This window comes from Nanorana parkeri, unplaced genomic scaffold, assembly GCF_000935625.1.
Source record: "Nanorana parkeri isolate BGI_ZX_2015 unplaced genomic scaffold, ASM93562v1 scaffold1700, whole genome shotgun sequence".
NCBI lineage: Eukaryota > Metazoa > Chordata > Amphibia > Anura > Dicroglossidae > Nanorana > Nanorana parkeri.
In genome coordinates, this window is record NW_017307968.1 from 236,377 (window position 1) to 257,490 (window position 21,114).

At 42.9% G+C, this 21,114-nt stretch overlaps 1 protein-coding gene across 1 annotated transcript; it reads left to right on the plus strand.

Moving 5' to 3' along the window:
* The first annotated feature begins 1,241 nt into the window (after nucleotides 1–1,241).
* On the plus strand, nucleotides 1,242–19,936 carry LOC108799340 (SH2 domain-containing protein 3C-like). The gene is made up of 2 exons (XM_018571195.1): nucleotides 1,242–1,284; nucleotides 19,341–19,936. The coding sequence occupies exons 1-2, from the start codon at nucleotides 1,242–1,244 to the stop codon at nucleotides 19,934–19,936; spliced, it is 639 nt and encodes a 212-aa protein (XP_018426697.1).
* The last annotated feature ends 1,178 nt before the right edge of the window (nucleotides 19,937–21,114 follow it).

The following is a 21,114-nucleotide window of genomic DNA, read 5'->3' on the forward strand; positions in this document are numbered from 1 at the left end:
ACTGCCATCCTCCCTCCTGTGGCAGCCAATTCAGGATGGAGAGCGGGCATACAAACAGTCACCGATCAGCTGAACGCTGAGTGTTTGTAAATAACTGGACCTAGTGTACTTACTATGTCCCAGTTTTGGATGAATGGGAAGTGATCTACATCACTTCCTATTCATTCATGATTGTGGACATAGTAAGTACACTACATCCACAATGTTTGGATGAACAGGAACACTCAGTATAGAGGATTCCTGTTCATTTATAACAGGGGCTGCAGAAAAAGAGATTGAGGACTTGATTTTTTTCAATTTAATTTTCTATTTTAAAAGGGAAATATCAGGGGTCTGTTTCTGTTCAGACCCCTGATATTTCCCTAGATCCCCCGACAGTAAAGTAAAAATAAAATAATTATTTTAAATTTAAAAAATATATTTTTATTTTTTTTTAAAGATTGGGAAAAAAAATTTCAGTATCGGTTTCGGCCTGACAAATTTTTTATTTTTCAGTTTCGGTCTCAAAATACCATTTCGGTGCACCCCTAGTTATTAGGAGTGGAAGAGAACTTATGTAAAATTCAATTAAAAAAATACAGATTTATTTGTAGTTGTTCACCATAGATATCCTTTAAAGTCCACTGGACTCACACACGTTATTTGTACCAGTTTTTATTAGTTTGGTTCAAATGAATTTATTTTGGGTTCCTCCAGTGTGAAGATAATGTTCTTTGTGAATTGTTACATATGTCTGTCCGACCTTTCTTGCAATAGAAGTCTTACAGGAAACTGGTACGAGCAGAGCTAAAGCGGAAGTGTAGATTAGCACCACGGTTTTTGTAAGATGTGACAGAAGACTCACAGAAGACTCAGTCACAGAAAATGGCTCAATATTACAAAAAAAGCCCCGTGGACCACCAAAAATGTGCAACAGCTAATCAGAATGTGCTGTCCAAAATCAAAGGTCAGAGGTGACACATAAAAGGAGCTTTTCATCATCAGAAAATTGACACCTGTACAGATAGCCATCAATACAAGAAAGCCGCTCCTCCCTGCTCATCACATCTTGTGGTTGAGTAGCTCGGCCCCCAAACCACATCGAGAATATCAGATAAGCAGCATGGTGCAGACTTTTTGCTGAGGGGGGAAGCTGCACCCTGGGAGGAAAGTATACACTCACTGGGGAAAGGAAGCTGCACCTAGTAGCACAGATGAGAAAATCTTCAGCACATTCATCTCAGGACTTAAAAGGTGACACCATGGGCGACACAAGTGCCAAGAAATCTAACGCCAAAAAATTCAGTGAGTATTGAACCTTCTGCTGAATCTGGTAATTTAGTGTATTGGAATGCCTGTTAGTGTATTGGAGTGCCTGTTAGTGTATTGGAGTGCCTGGTAGTGTATTGGAGTGGCCGGTAGTGTATTGGAATGTCTGGCTGATAATTATTTCTTGAACACCTGGCCAGTTTGAAGTGAACTGTGACAATTTACAGGGCCGGTTGACCCAAAAGTTATATTTTAGTAATAGGTAGACCCTAATGGGCTAAGTCAGCCAATGGCTTTATATATGTCTTGGATGATCCATCAGTGAGACCTCCTTGACTTTGTTCCTCTCCTCCAGGGGGGGTTTGGGGTGTTCCAGCCCATCTCCACCTGGGGTTTTTTGGATGTTCCAGACCATCTTCACCTGGGTTGGGTGTTCCTGCCCATGTTCATATGTTAATGCATATGCATACGTGTGAACACTCGTCTTTCCGGTAAATTTTTTATATATGGCTAATTCACACTTATGCACTGCACGTTCATAATATAGGACATGCAGCACTTTTGTGCATCTCCATGTGTTAAACGGACCAATTGCAATGCAGAAAACATGTGTTATGCAAATGTTGTACATCTTAAACCAGAATGAGACTTATTAAAAGGTATTTAATGGTAGAAGAGACTATAGTGAGCCATACACAGAATTACTGCCATTCAGTCCCGCAGAAGGAATGAGCATTTCAATGTAACCATTGATGATACCGGGATAGCAATAGGTACATTAATATACTCATTACCTCCAGGGTTCTCTAGCATTGTAACATATACAGCAGTGGTTCTCAACCTTTCTAGGGCCGGGACCCCTTGGTAACATTTGCCAAGTTGTGGTGACCCCCAACGGTAAAATTTAGTGATGACGCGGCTGCTGCAGCGACATCTGGAGGCGTGGCAGGAGAACTGACACTGCTGCGCTAGGAGAGAGCTGAGGAGGACTCTCACCTTGCACAGCGACCCACAGGTTGAGAACCACTGCTATAGGCAAAGACCGGACTGGACTCTGCAGCTGGAACTAGAAGAATTGGATTTAAAGTGTGTGGCTATATAACGTATGAGGTAAATACTCTGCAGTACTGTCACTGATAGGGATTGGCTCGGGCATGTTCGCAGCTCCACGTTCCGAGCCCGCCAGGAAGCTGACAGCGCGCAGTGCCAATCACAGGCACCGAGACATTTCCCAATCTCTGCAGCTGCGGACCGGGAAAATGGAATGCATAGCTAGAGGTGTGTTTTATATATGTTTTTGCTTGAATACATACATATTGCACCCACCCTCTGCTGCTGTCAATCACTAGAAGGGGACCTGATGGAGAACTTACGGTCCCCCTCTGCTGATTGGCAGCATCAGAGGGGGGGTGCAATAGCTAGTTTGCTATTGGCTTTTGCAAAGTGAAATAGCCAATAGGAATCTAGCCATGCATTCCTATGGTGTTTTTTTTTTTTTTCTGACTTACGGTGGCCCCCGATTAAAAAAAAAAAACAGCAGAGAAAGGTCCGGACCTTTCCGGGAGAAAGTGTTCCTCTCCCAGCGGCCGAGAGCCACTAGGCGACCCCTGGCAAATCGTCATTCGACCCCCGAGGGGGTCCCGACCCACAGGTTGAGAACCACTGATGTACAGGATGAAGTGGTGTGATGTAGAATGTGCAGCACAGTGTACAAAGTGGATTGGTGTGTACAGTCCAGGAGGAAATAGTGGTTTCTGATGCAAAGCACAAATACATATTTGTTATTTTGCACACAACGCAGGTATCATGGCTTATAATTAGAATTTGTTGATATGTTTTTATCAGATTCTGATCCAATGCGGGTTTGATTATTTCAATATTTCATATTTTTGTACCAGCACAGTGTCAGTGTAAATGTAAATGATTTCAAATTGTTGTCAGTGCTGCATACAGCTGATCATAAAGACAAAAATGGGGCTTCTGGGTGGAATCAATGTAAACGCAGCATTTCTTCATACAAACCACCACAGATCAGTAAAACATATTGACCGCCTCCTCCCTTCACAGCATTGTACGTTCAGCTGTGTCATGTAAAATTTGACTGTGAGTTCTGTTCTGGTTTATATCATCTATATTCTCCTGAACCCAGTGTGTGCTCTGAGTAATGTACATGTGTAATGTAATCCCCGGGGGTATGGGACGGATCTCATCCTCCTAATCTATACTATCCTACTCTGATCAGAAGGAGAGCTGCAGATGTGTCTGTCATCAGCTGGCCGTAAACCTTTCATTTTCCAGTTATATTGCATTGGCAAGAGGTAAGAGGACCTGTCACTTTGTAGCACAACTAATACACTCAACAATAAGTGAGTGAACCCCCCTTCCAACTCTCTATATATACACAGATATTCATACTTCCCATGAAACTCTGGATATATAGACAGAGATACATACCCCCCATGCAACTCTAGATATAAAGACAGAGAAACGCATACCCCCCCATGCAACTGTAGATATACAGACAGAGACGCATACTCCCCATGCAACTCTAGATATATAGAGAGAGACACATAACCCCCATGCAACTCTAGATATAGAGAGAGAGAGACACACATATCCCCCATGCAACTCTAGATATAGAGAGAGAGAGACACATATCCCCCATGCAACTCTAGATATAAACAGGGACACAAACCCCCCATGCAACTCTAGATATATAGACAGAGTTACATACTCCCCATGCAACTCTAGATATACAGACAGAGGCGCATACTCCCCATGCAACTCTAGATATATAGAGAGAGACACATAACCCCCATGCGACTCTGGATATATAGACAGAGATACATACCCCCCATGCAACTCTAGATATACAGACAGACGCATACTCCCCATGCAACTCTAGATATATAGAGAGAGACACATACCCCCCATGCAACTCTAGATATAAACAGGGACACAAACCCCCCATGCAACTCTAGATATATAGACAGAGCTACATACTACCCATGCAACTCTAGATATACTGACAGAGACGCATACTCCCCATGCTAATCTAGATACATAGTCAGGGACACATACTCCCCACAAAACTTCTAGATATATAGACAAGAACACATAACCACCCCCCATGCAACTGTAGATATAATTAGGAACACATACCCCCCATGCAGCTCTAGATATAGAGAGAGAGACACATACCCCCAATGAAACTCTAGATTTATAGTCAGGGACACACACTCCCAATGCAACTCTAGATATATAGACAGAGATGCATACCCCCCCTTCCCCCATGCAAGTTTAGATATACAGAAAGAGAGGTATACCTCCCATGCAGCTCTAGATATACAGAGTTTATGTATTTACTTCTGCGCTAAATAAGTGAACATAAACTGATAAAGAAATAAAGTGATGGAAGAGCTGCTGCGCAATAGACAACTAAGTCCAATCGTTGATTTTACTAGATGTGCAGCGCTAATCATATAGGCAACCAGTGTGTGAAATAAACTACGTGATGACCTAAATCCGCGTACGTGTCTAATATTTGACTACTAATTATCCAACCGTGGTTGGTTGTGAGCAAATGGTCAACCTCAATGTGTCTAAATCATTCTATAATTCAGGGCTATCTCATGCCCAGACAACATGTGTCAAACTTAAAATCATAACAGATGTGAGTCGTGATCAATAAAAACTTGATATATAAGTTAATAAACCTCTGTTAATGGATAAGTGAAAAAATACATAACTTAATTAGAAACCCTGTGAATAGTCCGTGTGTTAATATGACAATCTGTGCAACAACAAAAAAACGTTCTCCAATCTGTGTGCTGATTGTGAAGCCTCCGATCACGGGGGTTCTGTGAAAGGTTGTTGGGGATTTGGGCAAGTACCACAAGTCTCCCCTCAACGTGCGCGCACTCACCGTACTTCGATGGCTGTGATAAGCAGCCAGAAAGCGCTTATGTAATATCTCACGGAGCTGCAGCTCCCTCACTGTATCTTGTTCTGATCGATATCCAAAGCGTGACATGTCTCCAAAACTCATGTAAAGAAAAAGCTCCTCATTGTGTTGTATTTCCAAAGTTATTTATTTCAATCCAATAAAAAGGTTACAAAGTCTCTGCCGGCCGGTTAGATGGTGTACCAACGAACTTCCGTATTTGGTATGACGTAGAATAGGCCCGCCCCCTACGCGTTTCGTCGTTACGACGTCCTCAGGGGGTTTAAGCAGGTCTATCCTGTCACACCAAAATCCTATCTTTTATAGTGAATCTAATTGGCACTAATTAACTGGATAACACCAATAGATGTCCTCCTAATCCCCTTCAATGGGAATCTAATGAAAATTAACTGCCGTAGACCTTTATAAAAAACACAATGAATGAAGTACTATATTGTTTACTATTCTATATATTTAAACCCATAACGTTAAAAACCTTTTGACATTTATATCTAAAAAAGATAAAACTTCATCATTCTGATCTAGAAACACCGTTGTATCAATTAGTAGTTCCCTCATAAATCACTAATGATTACAACAATTATAAATTATTTATACAGTTCTAAAAATTATAAAAATGAATTACATTAATTGACACAAATTGACTCATACATTACTAATGGACAATTCCTAATTATATGAATATATAACATAACATATACAGAGATTCATACCCCCCCATGCAACTCTAGATATATAAACAGAGACAATTCATGAGCAGCTTTCACACACAAGCTTAGCTTCCAATTACCATGATGCAATAGAGGGTTTGATGAGAAATACATGTCATTTGTGTGGGTGGCAGCTGAGTTTGCGTACATCCTTCCAAGGGTAAACGTGGCTCTTTCACAGATACATGCTGACTATATCTCTGGATTTACTAATGGTTTGGTTGTTACTAAAGGTGACCCCCACTTATTCATTTCATTCATCATGTGCTCAGTTTCCATTGCCCAGGTTTGTGACAGCTTCACTTATCTAAGAACTGTAATACATATTAGGGATGCACCGAAATGGAATTTTGAGACCGAAACCCAAACGAAAAAATTTGTCAGGCCGAAACCGATACCGAAAATGACTTTTTTCCCCCAGTCTTTAAAAAAAACCAAAAACAATTAAATTATTTTTCAACTACTTTTGTTTTTTATTTCTTTCTCTTTTTTTTTACTTTACTGTCGGGGGCTCTAGGGAAATATTAGGGGTCTAAACAGTTCCCTGATATTTCCCTTTTAAAATAGGAAAAGAGATTGAGAACACAAAGTCCTCAATTTCTTTTTCTGCATCCCCTGTTATGAATGAACAGGAATCCTCTATACTGAGTGTTTCTGTTCATTCATACATTGTGGATATAGTGTACTTACTATATTCACAATCATGAATGAACAGGAAGTGATGTAGATCATTTCCCATTCATTCATAACTGGTACATAGTAAGTACACTACATCCAGTTATTTACAAATACTCAGCGTTCAGTTGATCGGTGAGTGTTTGTATACCCACTCTCCATGCTGAATCGGGAGTCACAGGAGGGGGATGGGTGGTGGGGAAGGAGAGCTCCGCCCCCTGTGACAGATCACAGCGCTCTCTTCCACTCACCACTCTCCATCCTGACACAGGAGGCGGAGCTCTCTTCCCACACCTACTGGCTTGCCTAATTTGTCAGGATGGAGAGTGGTGAGTGGAGGAGAGCGCTGTGATCTGTCACAGGAGGCGGAGCTCTCCTCGACCACCGACAGATCACAGCTGTCATCACCCCGCACCGCTCTCCATCCTGACAAAGTAGGCCAAGTCGGGAGGAGTGCTTGCGACGTTCACCGCCCGCATGGCTCGGCATCCTGAAAGCTTCTCTACTTCCCGCTGGGCGCAGACTCTGCATCAGAAGGCACACAGACGGGTGCCCAACGGGGAGAAGAGAAGCTAGGGATACACTGAATTTTAGGCCGTCACAGCACTTTCGGCATTTTGCCAAAAGTGCAATTTTTGGCCGAAATGTTTAGGTGGCCAAAATTCCAGTGCATCTCTAATATATATTGCAGCTTATTAGTCTTTGGATAAGGTGTCCGAATTGTTTTTTGTTTTTTCAGAAAGTAGCAAGAAAGGCAATCTAACCACCCAGCTTGTAAATGTTTTCCCCTGTTATTATCTCTCCTGTGTGGTCACTTGGACAAAGTAATACAAAATGTATTTCCATTATGATTAATTTCACACTGTATGCAGCAGAGATAAGAACGGGGCAGGGGGCAGCATATAGGGCAATAATAATTTCCTATGCTCATCTGCTCCATCTAGTGGTCAAAATGCATTATTACATTACATACATTCGACCTGAAAAGAAAATAAATCTATGAATGTTCGTATTTGTATCTATTCGCACAGAACGAACAATCAGAAAAATTCGTAATTTATTGCAAGTTCGTAATAAATAGACCCCTTTTTGTATGGCAAACATTACTCCCCAGTCCCCTCCTGCACATTACATACAAGCAGGAAGCCGAAGAGGATTTGTCAGCAAGTAAAAATGTAAGCAGCAATTTTTTAAATATGTTATCAGTTTTGCTATGTGAATGGGAAGGTGTAACAAATATAAAGGTAGGTGTTCTCACAATCTGGCTGCAAAAATTGAAATACACTTTAATTATTGATTGGAGTATTTCTTAAACCTACACGCAGGCCAAGTATGGGAGCAGTTACAAGAAGCAGGACCTCTCTGAAGCTAATTTTGGCCACTTGAAGTGTAAATGTAGGCTTGTGGTTTAGGGTGTGGGCTGCTGAGAAAGGTCGGCTTCTCGCTTCTTCATTTTAAAAAGCATAAGTGGGAAGATTTAGCATGACTTTGTTGTCACACACCCGGGTCATTGAAGGGGCTCATCCACTTCCTTATTTCTGTCACCACCATCCACTCTATGGAGGGACTGTATCCCTCTTCTTGTCGTTTCCATTCAGTGCTCATAGTCTGTTGCAGGGAATGTGCATTCTTTTCACTTTGCATCCTCTTCTAAATATGTAATAATTCTAGATAAAAATGGTTTCTAGTAATTTCATTACTGCTATTTTGAGATTTAAACCTCTTAGGCGAGATATTTTTTTATTACAGGTACCGTATATACTCGAATATAAGCCGTCCCGAATATAAGCCAAGGTACCTAATTTTACCAAAAAAAACTGGGTAAAAAAGTATTGACCCGAATATAAGCCGAGGGTGGGAAATGAGGCAGCTACTGGTAGATAGATACCAATAAAATTACATTAATATTTATTTAAAAGAAAAATAACCTAGCTCTGCAAGTGGAAAAGGGGGTACAGGGCTACATAATTTTAGACAGGAGCCGATTAACCTATCAGCATGTCTTTGGAGTGTGGGAGGAAACCCACACAAGCACAGGGAGAACATGCAAACTCCTTTGCAGATATTGACCTGGCCAGAATTTGAACCAGGGACCCCCAGTGCTGCAAGGCAGAAGTGCTAACCACTATACCAATGTGCTGATATGACCCCATTTGAGGACCTGTGTATGAACCAAAAGGAAAGCAAACATAAACTATCAAAAATATACCACATTCTCTTAATCCAAGCCTTCTCAGACCGTTTTATGTGAGGGGATGGGAAACAGAATTGGGCTATAGACTATCCCAAGATGATTGGAAACGATCTTTTGTCTTAACATTTATATTGAGTATTTCAAGCTATATCTTTGCTGCCATTGGTGGGTTAGTCTTTTTATTTCATTTTATATATAAATAAAGCACAGCCTGATTATGTAATGTACAAATATGGCGGCCCCATATACATGTCACTACCGACCATTGGGGGCTTAGATAGTTACATAGTGTTTGAGGTTGAAGAAAGACATAAGTCCAAACTATTGCGTGTATGCATTTACGTTTGAGCTGGTGTGTGCGTGTATATGAGTCCATGTTTGATTTTACTCTTAAGAGTACTTGTACCCCTGAATAAATGATTGATGATTTTTTTCCCCACTTTGGGTGACAATTTTATCTCTATGGCGTCAGGTAGACACGTGAAAGCCACTCCTAGTGCTTTTCCTATTTCTTTAAGTGATATCTTGACACCACTTTCTTCCTTCCCTCGCAATTGAAGCTGAACTCCAGGCACACTGCTAAATACACAGATGAAATACCTATTTGAGAACCATTTACCTCCCAAATGATCTTTAGTTCTGTCCATCCCATATTAAGATGTGCACAGCTCTGCCACACAGTGCAGCCCTATTTAGTAAGCCAGGAGGCCTAATCCCTCTCTGCTGTAGATCAGAAACACTTGCAGGTCTTGTCCCTCCTCCAGCCTGTGATTGGACAGTGAAAGGAGTAATAGCTCATCTGTCACTCTACTCTCTCTCCCAATCAGCAAACACATTGCACTGCAACACAGCTGATTGGCTCCTTGTGCTGCTTCTCCCTCTGAGCTCTCCTTGTGCTGCTTCTCCCTCTGAGCTCTGCAGTACAAGAGGTTCATACCAGGTCAAATTCCGATGTTCACATTTCTTGCATTTTAAAAAATACATATAATGGTGTATGAATGAATACAGAGCTGCATTAATTTGCGTCTTTCATGTCAGGTGAATTATAGGCCAGGCGATGCATTCGCGTTTAATCACAGGCCATGCAGTATCAGTGTTTAAAGGGAAGTAGGATTGTATATGGCTGTATTGGGCACCCCGGACCCTGGGATCCAGACACACTTTGATTGGCACTGTGTTAATTACGGTTTTCATCGTTCAGCTGCCGGCCGTCATGTTGTCGCTTTGTGTACACGGGCTGAAGCATGTATTCTATTCTCAGGCTAATCACATAATTGTCTCTGATCTAGTCCACAGTAGACCCTCTGCATCTCTGATAAGCCATCGGCGCGCCTCTTTTTCGGCTTTTGTTTTGGGTGCGGTGTCACATAATTCTCCGGCATCAATTTGCTATCTGACTGATTGCAAACATATGTAAATGTCTCCTTTTTGAAGAGTAACTAGCCTGATCCCGTGGACATACAAATGCTAATCACTGGGTGTCTGTCTGCTGAAAGAAGCTTCATTTCCATATATTGATAACAACTTTCATTCCAAAACGGCCTTTTATTCACTCTAGCCGCTCCTACGCTTACCCTGATGGATGATCATTCCTGGAATATTAACACAATTGGGGACTTATAGTGTATTTCCACTTTGACAGACAATTGGGGATAACACCTATTTTATGCCTGTTACATGTTCCCATTCACATCACATAAGATAAACAATATTTAAAATATGCTTTTTGATCTTTAAATTGCTTTTATTTGGGTTCCAGTTTTATTGTTTTTAGATATAACTGTGAACAAGAGTAGCTTTAAGGCTCTGAGTGCTGATTAGTAGTGCTGCACAAGGACGCTGCTTTACTGCCTCTCATTCAGTGTCAGTCTATTAGTCTAAAGCTGGGTACACTGCCCCTCTCACTCAATGCCAGTCTACTAGTCTAAAGCTGGGTACACTGCCCCTCTCTTATTCAGTGCCAGTCTACTAGTCTAAAGCTGGGTACACTGCCCCTCTCACTCAATGCCAGTCTACTAGTCTAAAGCTGGGTACACTGCCTTTCTCATTCAGTGCCAGTCTACTAGTCCAAAGCTGGGTACAATGCCTTTCTCATTCAATGCCAGTCTACTAGTCTAAAGCTGGGTACACTGCCTTTCTCATTCAATGCCAGTCTATGAGTCTAAAGCTGAATGCACTGCCTCTCTCGTTCAATGCCAGTCTACTAGTCTAAAGCTGGGTACACGTCCTCTCTTATTCAGTGCCAGTCTATTAGTCTAAAGCTGGGTACACTGCCTCTCTCATTCAATGCCAGTCTACTAATCTAAAGCTGGGTACACGTCCTCTCTTATTCAGTGCCAGTCTACTAGTCTAAAGCTGGGTACACTGCCCCTCTCACTCAATGCCAGTCTACTAGTCTAAAGCTGGGTACACTGCCCCTTTCACTCAATGCCAGTCTACTAGTCTAAAGCTGGGTACACTGCCTTTCTCATTCAATGCCAGTCTACTAGTCTAAAGCTGGGTACACTGCCTTTCTCATTCAATGCCAGTCTATGAGTCTAAAGCTGAGTACACTGCCTCTCTCGTTCAATGCCAGTCTACTAGTCTAAAGCTGCGTACACTGCCTCTCTTATTTAGTGCCAGTCTACTAGTCTAAAGCTGGTTACACTGCCCCTTTCACTCAATGCCAGTCTACTAGTCTAAAGCTGGGCACACTGCCTTTCTCATTCAATGCCAGTCTACTAGTCTAAAGCTGGGTACACTGCCTTTCTCATTCAATGCCAGTCTACTAGTCTAAAGCTGGGTACACTGCCTCTCTTATTCAGTGCCAGTCTACTAGTCCAAAGCTGGGTACAATGCCTTTCTCATTCAATGCCAGTCTACTAGTCTAAAGCTGGGTACACTGCCTTTCTCATTCAGTGCCAGTCTACTAGTCCAAAGCTGGGTACAATGCCTTTCTCATTCAATGCCAGTCTACTAGTCTAAAGCTGGGTACACTGCCTTTCTCATTCAGTGCCAGTCTACTAGTCCAAAGCTGGGTACAATGCCTTTCTCATTCAATGCCAGTCTACTAGTCTAAAGCTGGGTACACTGCCTTTCTCATTCAGTGCCAGTCTACTAGTCCAAAGCTGGGTACAATGCCTTTCTCATTCAATGCCAGTCTACTAGTCTAAAGCTGGGTACACTGCCTTTCTCATTCAGTGCCAGTCTACTAGTCCAAAGCTGGGTACAATGCCTTTCTCATTCAATGCCAGTCTACTAGTCTAAAGCTGGGTACACTGCCTTTCTCATTCAGTGCCAGTCTACTAGTCCAAAGCTGGGTACAATGCCTTTCTCATTCAATGCCAGTCTACTAGTCTAAAGCTGGGTACACTGCCTTTCTCATTCAGTGCCAGTCTACTAGTCCAAAGCTGGGTACAATGCCTTTCTCATTCAATGCCAGTCTACTAGTCTAAAGCTGGGTACACTGCCTTTCTCATTCAGTGCCAGTCTACTAGTCCAAAGCTGGGTACAATGCCTTTCTCATTCAATGCCAGTCTACTAGTCTAAAGCTGGGTACACTGCCTTTCTCATTCAGTGCCAGTCTACTAGTCCAAAGCTGGGTACAATGCCTTTCTCATTCAATGCCAGTCTACTAGTCTAAAGCTGGGTACACTGCCTTTCTCATTCAGTGCCAGTCTACTAGTCCAAAGCTGGGTACAATGCCTTTCTCATTCAATGCCAGTCTACTAGTCTAAAGCTGGGTACACTGCCTTTCTCATTCAGTGCCAGTCTACTAGTCCAAAGCTGGGTACAATGCCTTTCTCATTCAATGCCAGTCTACTAGTCTAAAGCTGGGTACACTGCCTTTCTCATTCAGTGCCAGTCTACTAGTCCAAAGCTGGGTACAATGCCTTTCTCATTCAATGCCAGTCTACTAGTCTAAAGCTGGGTACACTGCCTTTCTCATTCAGTGCCAGTCTACTAGTCCAAAGCTGGGTACAATGCCTTTCTCATTCAATGCCAGTCTACTAGTCTAAAGCTGGGTACACTGCCTTTCTCATTCAGTGCCAGTCTACTAGTCCAAAGCTGGGTACAATGCCTTTCTCATTCAATGCCAGTCTACTAGTCTAAAGCTGGGTACACTGCCTTTCTCATTCAGTGCCAGTCTACTAGTCCAAAGCTGGGTACAATGCCTTTCTCATTCAATGCCAGTCTACTAGTCTAAAGCTGGGTACACTGCCTTTCTCATTCAGTGCCAGTCTACTAGTCCAAAGCTGGGTACAATGCCTTTCTCATTCAATGCCAGTCTACTAGTCTAAAGCTGGGTACACTGCCTTTCTCATTCAGTGCCAGTCTACTAGTCCAAAGCTGGGTACAATGCCTTTCTCATTCAATGCCAGTCTACTAGTCTAAAGCTGGGTACACTGCCTTTCTCATTCAGTGCCAGTCTACTAGTCCAAAGCTGGGTACAATGCCTTTCTCATTCAATGCCAGTCTACTAGTCTAAAGCTGGGTACACTGCCTTTCTCATTCAGTGCCAGTCTACTAGTCCAAAGCTGGGTACAATGCCTTTCTCATTCAATGCCAGTCTACTAGTCTAAAGCTGGGTACACTGCCTTTCTCATTCAGTGCCAGTCTACTAGTCCAAAGCTGGGTACAATGCCTTTCTCATTCAATGCCAGTCTACTAGTCTAAAGCTGGGTACACTGCCTTTCTCATTCAGTGCCAGTCTACTAGTCCAAAGCTGGGTACAATGCCTTTCTCATTCAATGCCAGTCTACTAGTCTAAAGCTGGGTACACTGCCTTTCTCATTCAGTGCCAGTCTACTAGTCCAAAGCTGGGTACAATGCCTTTCTCATTCAATGCCAGTCTACTAGTCTAAAGCTGGGTACACTGCCTTTCTCATTCAGTGCCAGTCTACTAGTCCAAAGCTGGGTACAATGCCTTTCTCATTCAATGCCAGTCTACTAGTCTAAAGCTGGGTACACTGCCTTTCTCATTCAGTGCCAGTCTACTAGTCCAAAGCTGGGTACAATGCCTTTCTCATTCAATGCCAGTCTACTAGTCTAAAGCTGGGTACACTGCCTTTCTCATTCAGTGCCAGTCTACTAGTCCAAAGCTGGGTACAATGCCTTTCTCATTCAATGCCAGTCTACTAGTCTAAAGCTGGGTACACTGCCTTTCTCATTCAGTGCCAGTCTACTAGTCCAAAGCTGGGTACAATGCCTTTCTCATTCAATGCCAGTCTACTAGTCTAAAGCTGGGTACACTGCCTTTCTCATTCAGTGCCAGTCTACTAGTCCAAAGCTGGGTACAATGCCTTTCTCATTCAATGCCAGTCTACTAGTCTAAAGCTGGGTACACTGCCTTTCTCATTCAGTGCCAGTCTACTAGTCCAAAGCTGGGTACAATGCCTTTCTCATTCAATGCCAGTCTACTAGTCTAAAGCTGGGTACACTGCCTTTCTCATTCAGTGCCAGTCTACTAGTCCAAAGCTGGGTACAATGCCTTTCTCATTCAATGCCAGTCTACTAGTCTAAAGCTGGGTACACTGCCTTTCTCATTCAGTGCCAGTCTACTAGTCCAAAGCTGGGTACAATGCCTTTCTCATTCAATGCCAGTCTACTAGTCTAAAGCTGGGTACACTGCCTTTCTCATTCAGTGCCAGTCTACTAGTCCAAAGCTGGGTACAATGCCTTTCTCATTCAATGCCAGTCTACTAGTCTAAAGCTGGGTACACTGCCTTTCTCATTCAGTGCCAGTCTACTAGTCCAAAGCTGGGTACAATGCCTTTCTCATTCAATGCCAGTCTACTAGTCTAAAGCTGGGTACACTGCCTTTCTCATTCAGTGCCAGTCTACTAGTCCAAAGCTGGGTACAATGCCTTTCTCATTCAATGCCAGTCTACTAGTCTAAAGCTGGGTACACTGCCTTTCTCATTCAGTGCCAGTCTACTAGTCCAAAGCTGGGTACAATGCCTTTCTCATTCAATGCCAGTCTACTAGTCTAAAGCTGGGTACACTGCCTTTCTCATTCAGTGCCAGTCTACTAGTCCAAAGCTGGGTACAATGCCTTTCTCATTCAATGCCAGTCTAGTAATCTAAGGCTGGGTACACTGCCTCGCTCATTCAATGCCAGTCTATTAGTCTAACTCGGGCTACACTGCCTCTCTCATTCAATGCCAGTCTATTAGTCTAAGGCTGGTACAATGCCTCTCTCATTCAATGCCAGTCTATTAGTCTAAGGCTGGGTTCAATGCCTATCTTTCAATGCCAGTCTATTTTTCGAAAAGCTGGCCATACAATAGAAGCTTCTCTCATTCAATGCCAGTCTAGTAATCTAAGCCTGGATACACTGCCTTTCTCATTCAATGCCAGTCTAGTAATCTAAGGCTGGATACACTGCCTCTCTCATTCAATGCCAGTCTAGTAATCTAAGGCTGGGTACACTGCCTCGCTCATTCAATGCCAGTCTATTAGTCTAACTCGGGCTACACTGCCTCTCTCATTCAATGCCAGTCTATTAGTCTAAGGCTGGTACAATGCCTCTCTCATTCAATGCCAGTCTATTAGTCTAAGGCTGGGTTCAATGCCTATCTTTCAATGCCAGTCTATTTTTCGAAAAGCTGGCCATACAATAGAAAAACAAATTCTGAACAAAGAAATCAAACAGCTTTCTTCTATAAGCCGAAGCCTTTGTGGGTATGGTGCTGTCAGATTGGCTGCAGTCACTGTCCAGCCAAGAATTTTTAGCCTGGCCACTTCGATTTTTAGATCGAAGAATGTTGGCTTGGAGGGCCAACCACAAAGAGAATTTGGCCAGTTCATTTAGATTTGCTCCCTGTATGTCCAGCTTAAGGATCTAATCAAACTTTGCCATTTTTGTGCATTGGCCATTCTTTTCAAAGAGGCAGCAAATGCACAAGAACAGACAAAATTTTTTTTTAAATACACGCAGCCTTTTTGTATTTAGACGCAGCACACCCCAACAGCCATTAGTGCATCTGGGCTGCAACCCACTAATGCACATAACATGCATTACTGCAGTGTACTGCATTGCAAAAGTATGATCTGCCCCTAAACGTAGATGCAGGTATTTAACCTGTCAGGTTAAAACTATGCAAGATGCAAGGTTCCTATAATAAAAGAGCTATACTCAGATCTCCAGCAACCTGTGTCTTCTACCTGCCCACTGTTATGGCACTTCAGCCACCTGAAGACTCTTCTGCTTTCCAAACTTCTAAAAGTGTTGGGTTCCTGGGTCCCCCTGCCAAGCGCTGTGGTTCCATCCTCCTACCCCTATGTCACTACAGGACTCAGCAGTGATTTGGAGATAGGAGGATGGAGCCACAGCACTCGGCAGGGGCCCCCAGGAACCCAACACTTCTGGAAGTCTGGAAAGCAGAAGAGTCTTCCAGAGGATGAAGACTCCTACTCTTCCAAAGTAACAACTACTTTATATTTGCTATATGTTTCTCATTCACATTGCATAACTTAAAGGAGAACTATGCTTTTCACTCACCTCATAGTTTTAGCCGACCTGTGACAATGAAACTGTCACAGGTCGGCTCAGTAGATCGGGAAGTGAGCGAACACATACCGGCGTTCGCTCACCTCTCGATCCTGTCACGGCTCACTGCCGTGCCAGGGGAGGGGCTGGATTCCCCCCTCTCGCTCCGATCCGCCAGCGCTCACTGGCGGAACGTACAGGGGAGGGGGCGGGTACAGTTGGCTCTGCCTCTAGATAGGCAGAGCCAGCTGTCAGTCACGCAGCTGGCCGGATCCAGACATAATTGTCGGGATCCGCTTCAGCTGCGGCGTCTCAATATACATAACCAACATACAGAGTAGTTTTCTCAAATTTGACTGCGCAAGTGGAAATATTGTGCAGTGCAGATTCTTTTCATATACAAAATCTCATCAGAACATTCGATAATGCCGTCAGAGACTCGACGAATGTCATTTGTAACAATCAATTTTGGAAATGAATGAAGTTTCCTGAATGAAAACCACAGCTTTAAGAATGTTAGAATTTTGTTTGAGAAAACTTCTCTATCCTGCTCCTTTAATTTTCATCTCTGTAGTCAAAAGTGATCGTTGATTTGACGCCATTAACTATTAGAGAATCAAACCAACGTTCTGCAAAGGATTTTCTTTAAGAACCAAAATTCTGCTCTTGTATGGCCAGGTCTAGACTGTCTTAACTGTGAATGGTCATGTGGATGTCAGGAACAGAAGCAATATTATCTGGTTTTACAGACTGAGAAGAGACATTTATGTTGTGATATGTTCCTCTGCCTCAGTGGCGCATAACAGGCTTTGTGGTCTGTCCTCACAAAGAGATAATCATGGTTTTATGGTGGTCTCATGTGGCCAGATTCCTTTCAAGGCAGGAAACTTATAAAAGATGCATTTTACCGTTCTCTACATGGAAGCATCCTTTTGTTTGTATTTTACTGCACGTTTTCTTTAGGGACTTAAAGCTGCCTATAGATGGACAGATAACTCATTGAGAATGACAGTAGATGAAAGGCATGGCCACGGGGTTGACATGCACCCAGAAACACATTCACTGTCTGTGAAAAGGCCGGACACTGTGCTATTTCTCATGTTTGATGAATCACTATGCAGAACCCTGCGTAGGTTACATTAGAAATGTTAGCTCTTATGGCTCATTTGCACCAGCGGTTGCATGTTAAAGGAAGCATGACGTGTGTGTTTTGTAACAGGCTGCGCTGTAGAACGCATAGCAGTGCTTGCTTTTTTTATTCCTTTTTTAAGTCCTAAACTTGACACACTTCATTTAACTCTATGCATGGCAGTGCGTTGTGACGAGTTATAGTGTGTTGGATTGGAACGCACTATGCAAAAATGCAACATGTCCTACTTCTGTTCAATGCACACCAATGCTGTGTTGGCGTGAACTAAAGCAATAGAATATGGAGCAAATTGCCACCAATGTTGGGGTGAATTGAGACAATAGGACATTTAGCAAATTACCACCAATGTTGGCGTGAACTGAAGCAATAGGACATGGAGCCAATTGCCACCAATGTTGGCGTGAACTGAAGCAATAGGACATGGAGCCAATTGTCACCAATGTTGGCGTGAACTGAAGCAATAAGACATGGAGCCAATTGTCACCAATGTTGGCGTCAACTGAAGCAATAGGACATGGAGCAAATTGTCACCAATGTTGGCGTGAAATTAGACAATAGTACATGGAGCAAATTGCCACCAATGTTGGCATGAACTGAAGCGATAGAACATGGAGCCAATTGTCACCAATGTTGGCGTGAAATGAGACAATAGTATATGAAGCAAATTGCCACCAATGTTGGCGTGAACTGAAGCGATAGGACATGGAGCAAATTGCCTCCAATGTTGGCATGGGGTCAGTCAGTACATGTGCTGACAAGAAGCATGTTGATAGAAGCAGAAGCGACAGAGATGAGGTCATCACTGTGCTGCTTCTTTTTCAATGTTCAATCACAGGTTGGGCTAGGTCCAGGGCACCAAGCTCAGAGGAAGTGAGTTGAATGATGCTGGCCATCAGACAGAGGACATCTAGTGGCAGAAACTAAGTACTACGGAGGAAATGTCAAAATTTAAGCTGAATATTACAGCAAAAGCTGGTTTTGTTACTTTCTGTTTTGATGGGTTATTCACTTGTATCTTTATGTTTTGGTTGAAGTTATGTTTAATGCATTCCTGAGAGCTAATCCCTAACAAGTAAGTGGGGAAACAGTGGTGAAATGTTTTTGCATGCTTGTGCAAGGAGACGACCCCTCTGGTACTGCCCTTATCTTAAAAGAAGCACTAACGACCTTTCAGGAAAATCCATTATTTCTAAAAAATAAATTGCCAACTCCACAGTGTCTGCAGTGGTCAGGCAGAAAAACCCAAACCACCACTATGCCAATCTTATGTATATGGGAAGATGGGTTTGTTGTGTCTGTTTAATTTAAATTTGACTGGTGTGGATGGTTCTTCTTACTCTTCATATGTTGAGGTTGTGCAGGTATGGGAAATAATTTGTCTTCAGTGCCGCTTGTCTTAAGTAGTACCTTATCATTATGGCCTCATTCACACGGGAATCGGCCCGCACGTACAGCTCCTTACCGAGCAGCTCCTGGGAAGGACAGGTGTTGCGTGTGATTAGTATGCAGCCCCCGTGCTTCTCTATGGGACTACACGGCCGTACGCCAGCCTACGCTCACTTCAAGTGTAGGTCCATGCGGGTGCGTGTTTTCCGGCTCGGACGCAGACAGGATGCATCCTGTCAGTGTACGAGTACGCACACCTGCACCCGCACGGACGTGCAGGGCGGGTGAGCGTAGGGGGGCGTACAGCAACGTAGTCCTATAGAAAAGGACGGGAGCTGCGTACTAAATCACATGCAGCACCTGTCCTTCCCGGGAGCTGCTTGGTACGGCCCTGCACGCAGCACGGAGCTGTACGTGCGGGCCGATTACAGTGTGAATGAGGCCTATATATCTTATTTATGTACACGGTTCTGTTTTTCTAAGAATGCAAAGAACATTCGTAAGCTACCCTTTTAATTCAACGGTTGTCCTGTCATTTGCAGAATTATTTAAATTAAACGTGTTTGGAAGCCTGAGTAGCCTTCCGAGGGCTTTTCGTAGACGGCAATCTCAAGATACAAATTTAAGCAGTAACGCCAGCTTCGATAACATTTTAGAGAAGACTCAGGATGACCTCACCAGCATACCCAGGAGCCCTTCCTATGCTCGGTCTAGTGACATGTACAGCCACATGGGAACAATGCCAAGATTCAACAAGAAAACTTTCAAATCCAAGAGGGAGAAGAGCAGGCCAGATCCACCCCCCATGATGTCACAGTCAGTAAGTGACCTGTTAGATGATGAATCCAATGAAATTATAGTGGTTCCATCTGTGATGGCGGCCAAGAAAGCAGTAATGAAAACACAAGGTTCAAACTCAAGTGTAACTAATGAACATGATGTTGAGAACGATCACAAGAAGGGTAATCTAAGATCTGACCCAATGGACAACCCAAGTAATCCTCCTTCAAACACTCTCTATGGTGGCAAGCACGACCCAAATGACTTGGTGGGGGCAGAGAGTTCCAGAAAACAAAGTCAAGAATTGGTAGAGAAGAATGTACAAGAACATGACACAGTAAACTGCGATGAAAGGTAAAGTGTTAAAGTCTAATTTTATTATCATCATTGTTTAATATTTTATCATTATTTATATAAAAAATTATGAAAAGAAATCAACTTTAGAGGCAAGTCAGTATTCCATTTGCAGCATCTCTTCTCAGATGATTGGTCACAAAGTTCCCTGCACAGATTTTCACTCCTCCCCTAAGGAATTTTCTGTTCGACCATCAAGTTCATAGTTGCTCCACTGACCACTGACCTCATCCTGCTAGTCTACCAGAATGCGTACCTAACAGTTAAGTTCTCACACCTTCAATGTCATGGCTACTCTCCTCCATGGTGTGGCCTACCATGCCTCTTTACAGTCACCATGCTGTCTGACAGTCACATGATGAAAAACAGAATTGAAGAAACTCTTGGGGGTTGCACTGGGAAATTGATACTTCTGGGAGGAGCAATTTCCTAGGTCCCCTCAGCTCTCACTGGTTCCCCATGCTGACCTCCATGATGTTGCTGTATCTTGTAATGAAATCCGCTGTAGGGATCAGTGAGAGCTTTGAGGGGCACAGAAGACTGACACTTCCAGAAGTGTTGGTTTACCAGCAGATCTCAAAGGAAGATATCCACAGGCAGTGGAAAAGGTAAGTATGCCCTCTCTATTTTACAAAGATACTTGTTTAAGATACTTCTACCTGACTGATGGATTCGTCGATTTAGTCCCTCTGTTAAAACCAAATCCTTCTGTCCTTTTACTTGTACCTCTTTTTGGTCTGATGTACAGATATCTATGATAAGCTTCTATTTAACTTTCAGTTGTGTTATTTTGCACTCAAACCTTTATCTTATCTCTTAATTATCTTCTTTACTATTTCAAAAATCCAGTATAAATGTAAAGTAATGGTGAAAAAAACAATTTTGAGTTTAAGAAATCATTTGTGGCATATACTGTACATTCTTAATAGTCCTGGAGGTGTGTCTATTGCCCAAATATATTGTGCGGGAAGGTGTCCCTCTTTCTCATCTCAGAAAGTTGGGAGGTATGAACAAGTATGGCACTCTATAGATCTGCAAAGGCAACTAGCATTTTGAAAAGCAGAGGTCAGCAATGGCAACCTTAGGATTTTCTAAGTACAAGTTATCTTTAAGAATAAAGCTAGCCATACACTGTACAGTTTTCTTTGTTCAACCTGCGGGACAGCAGTTTCCTCCATCAAT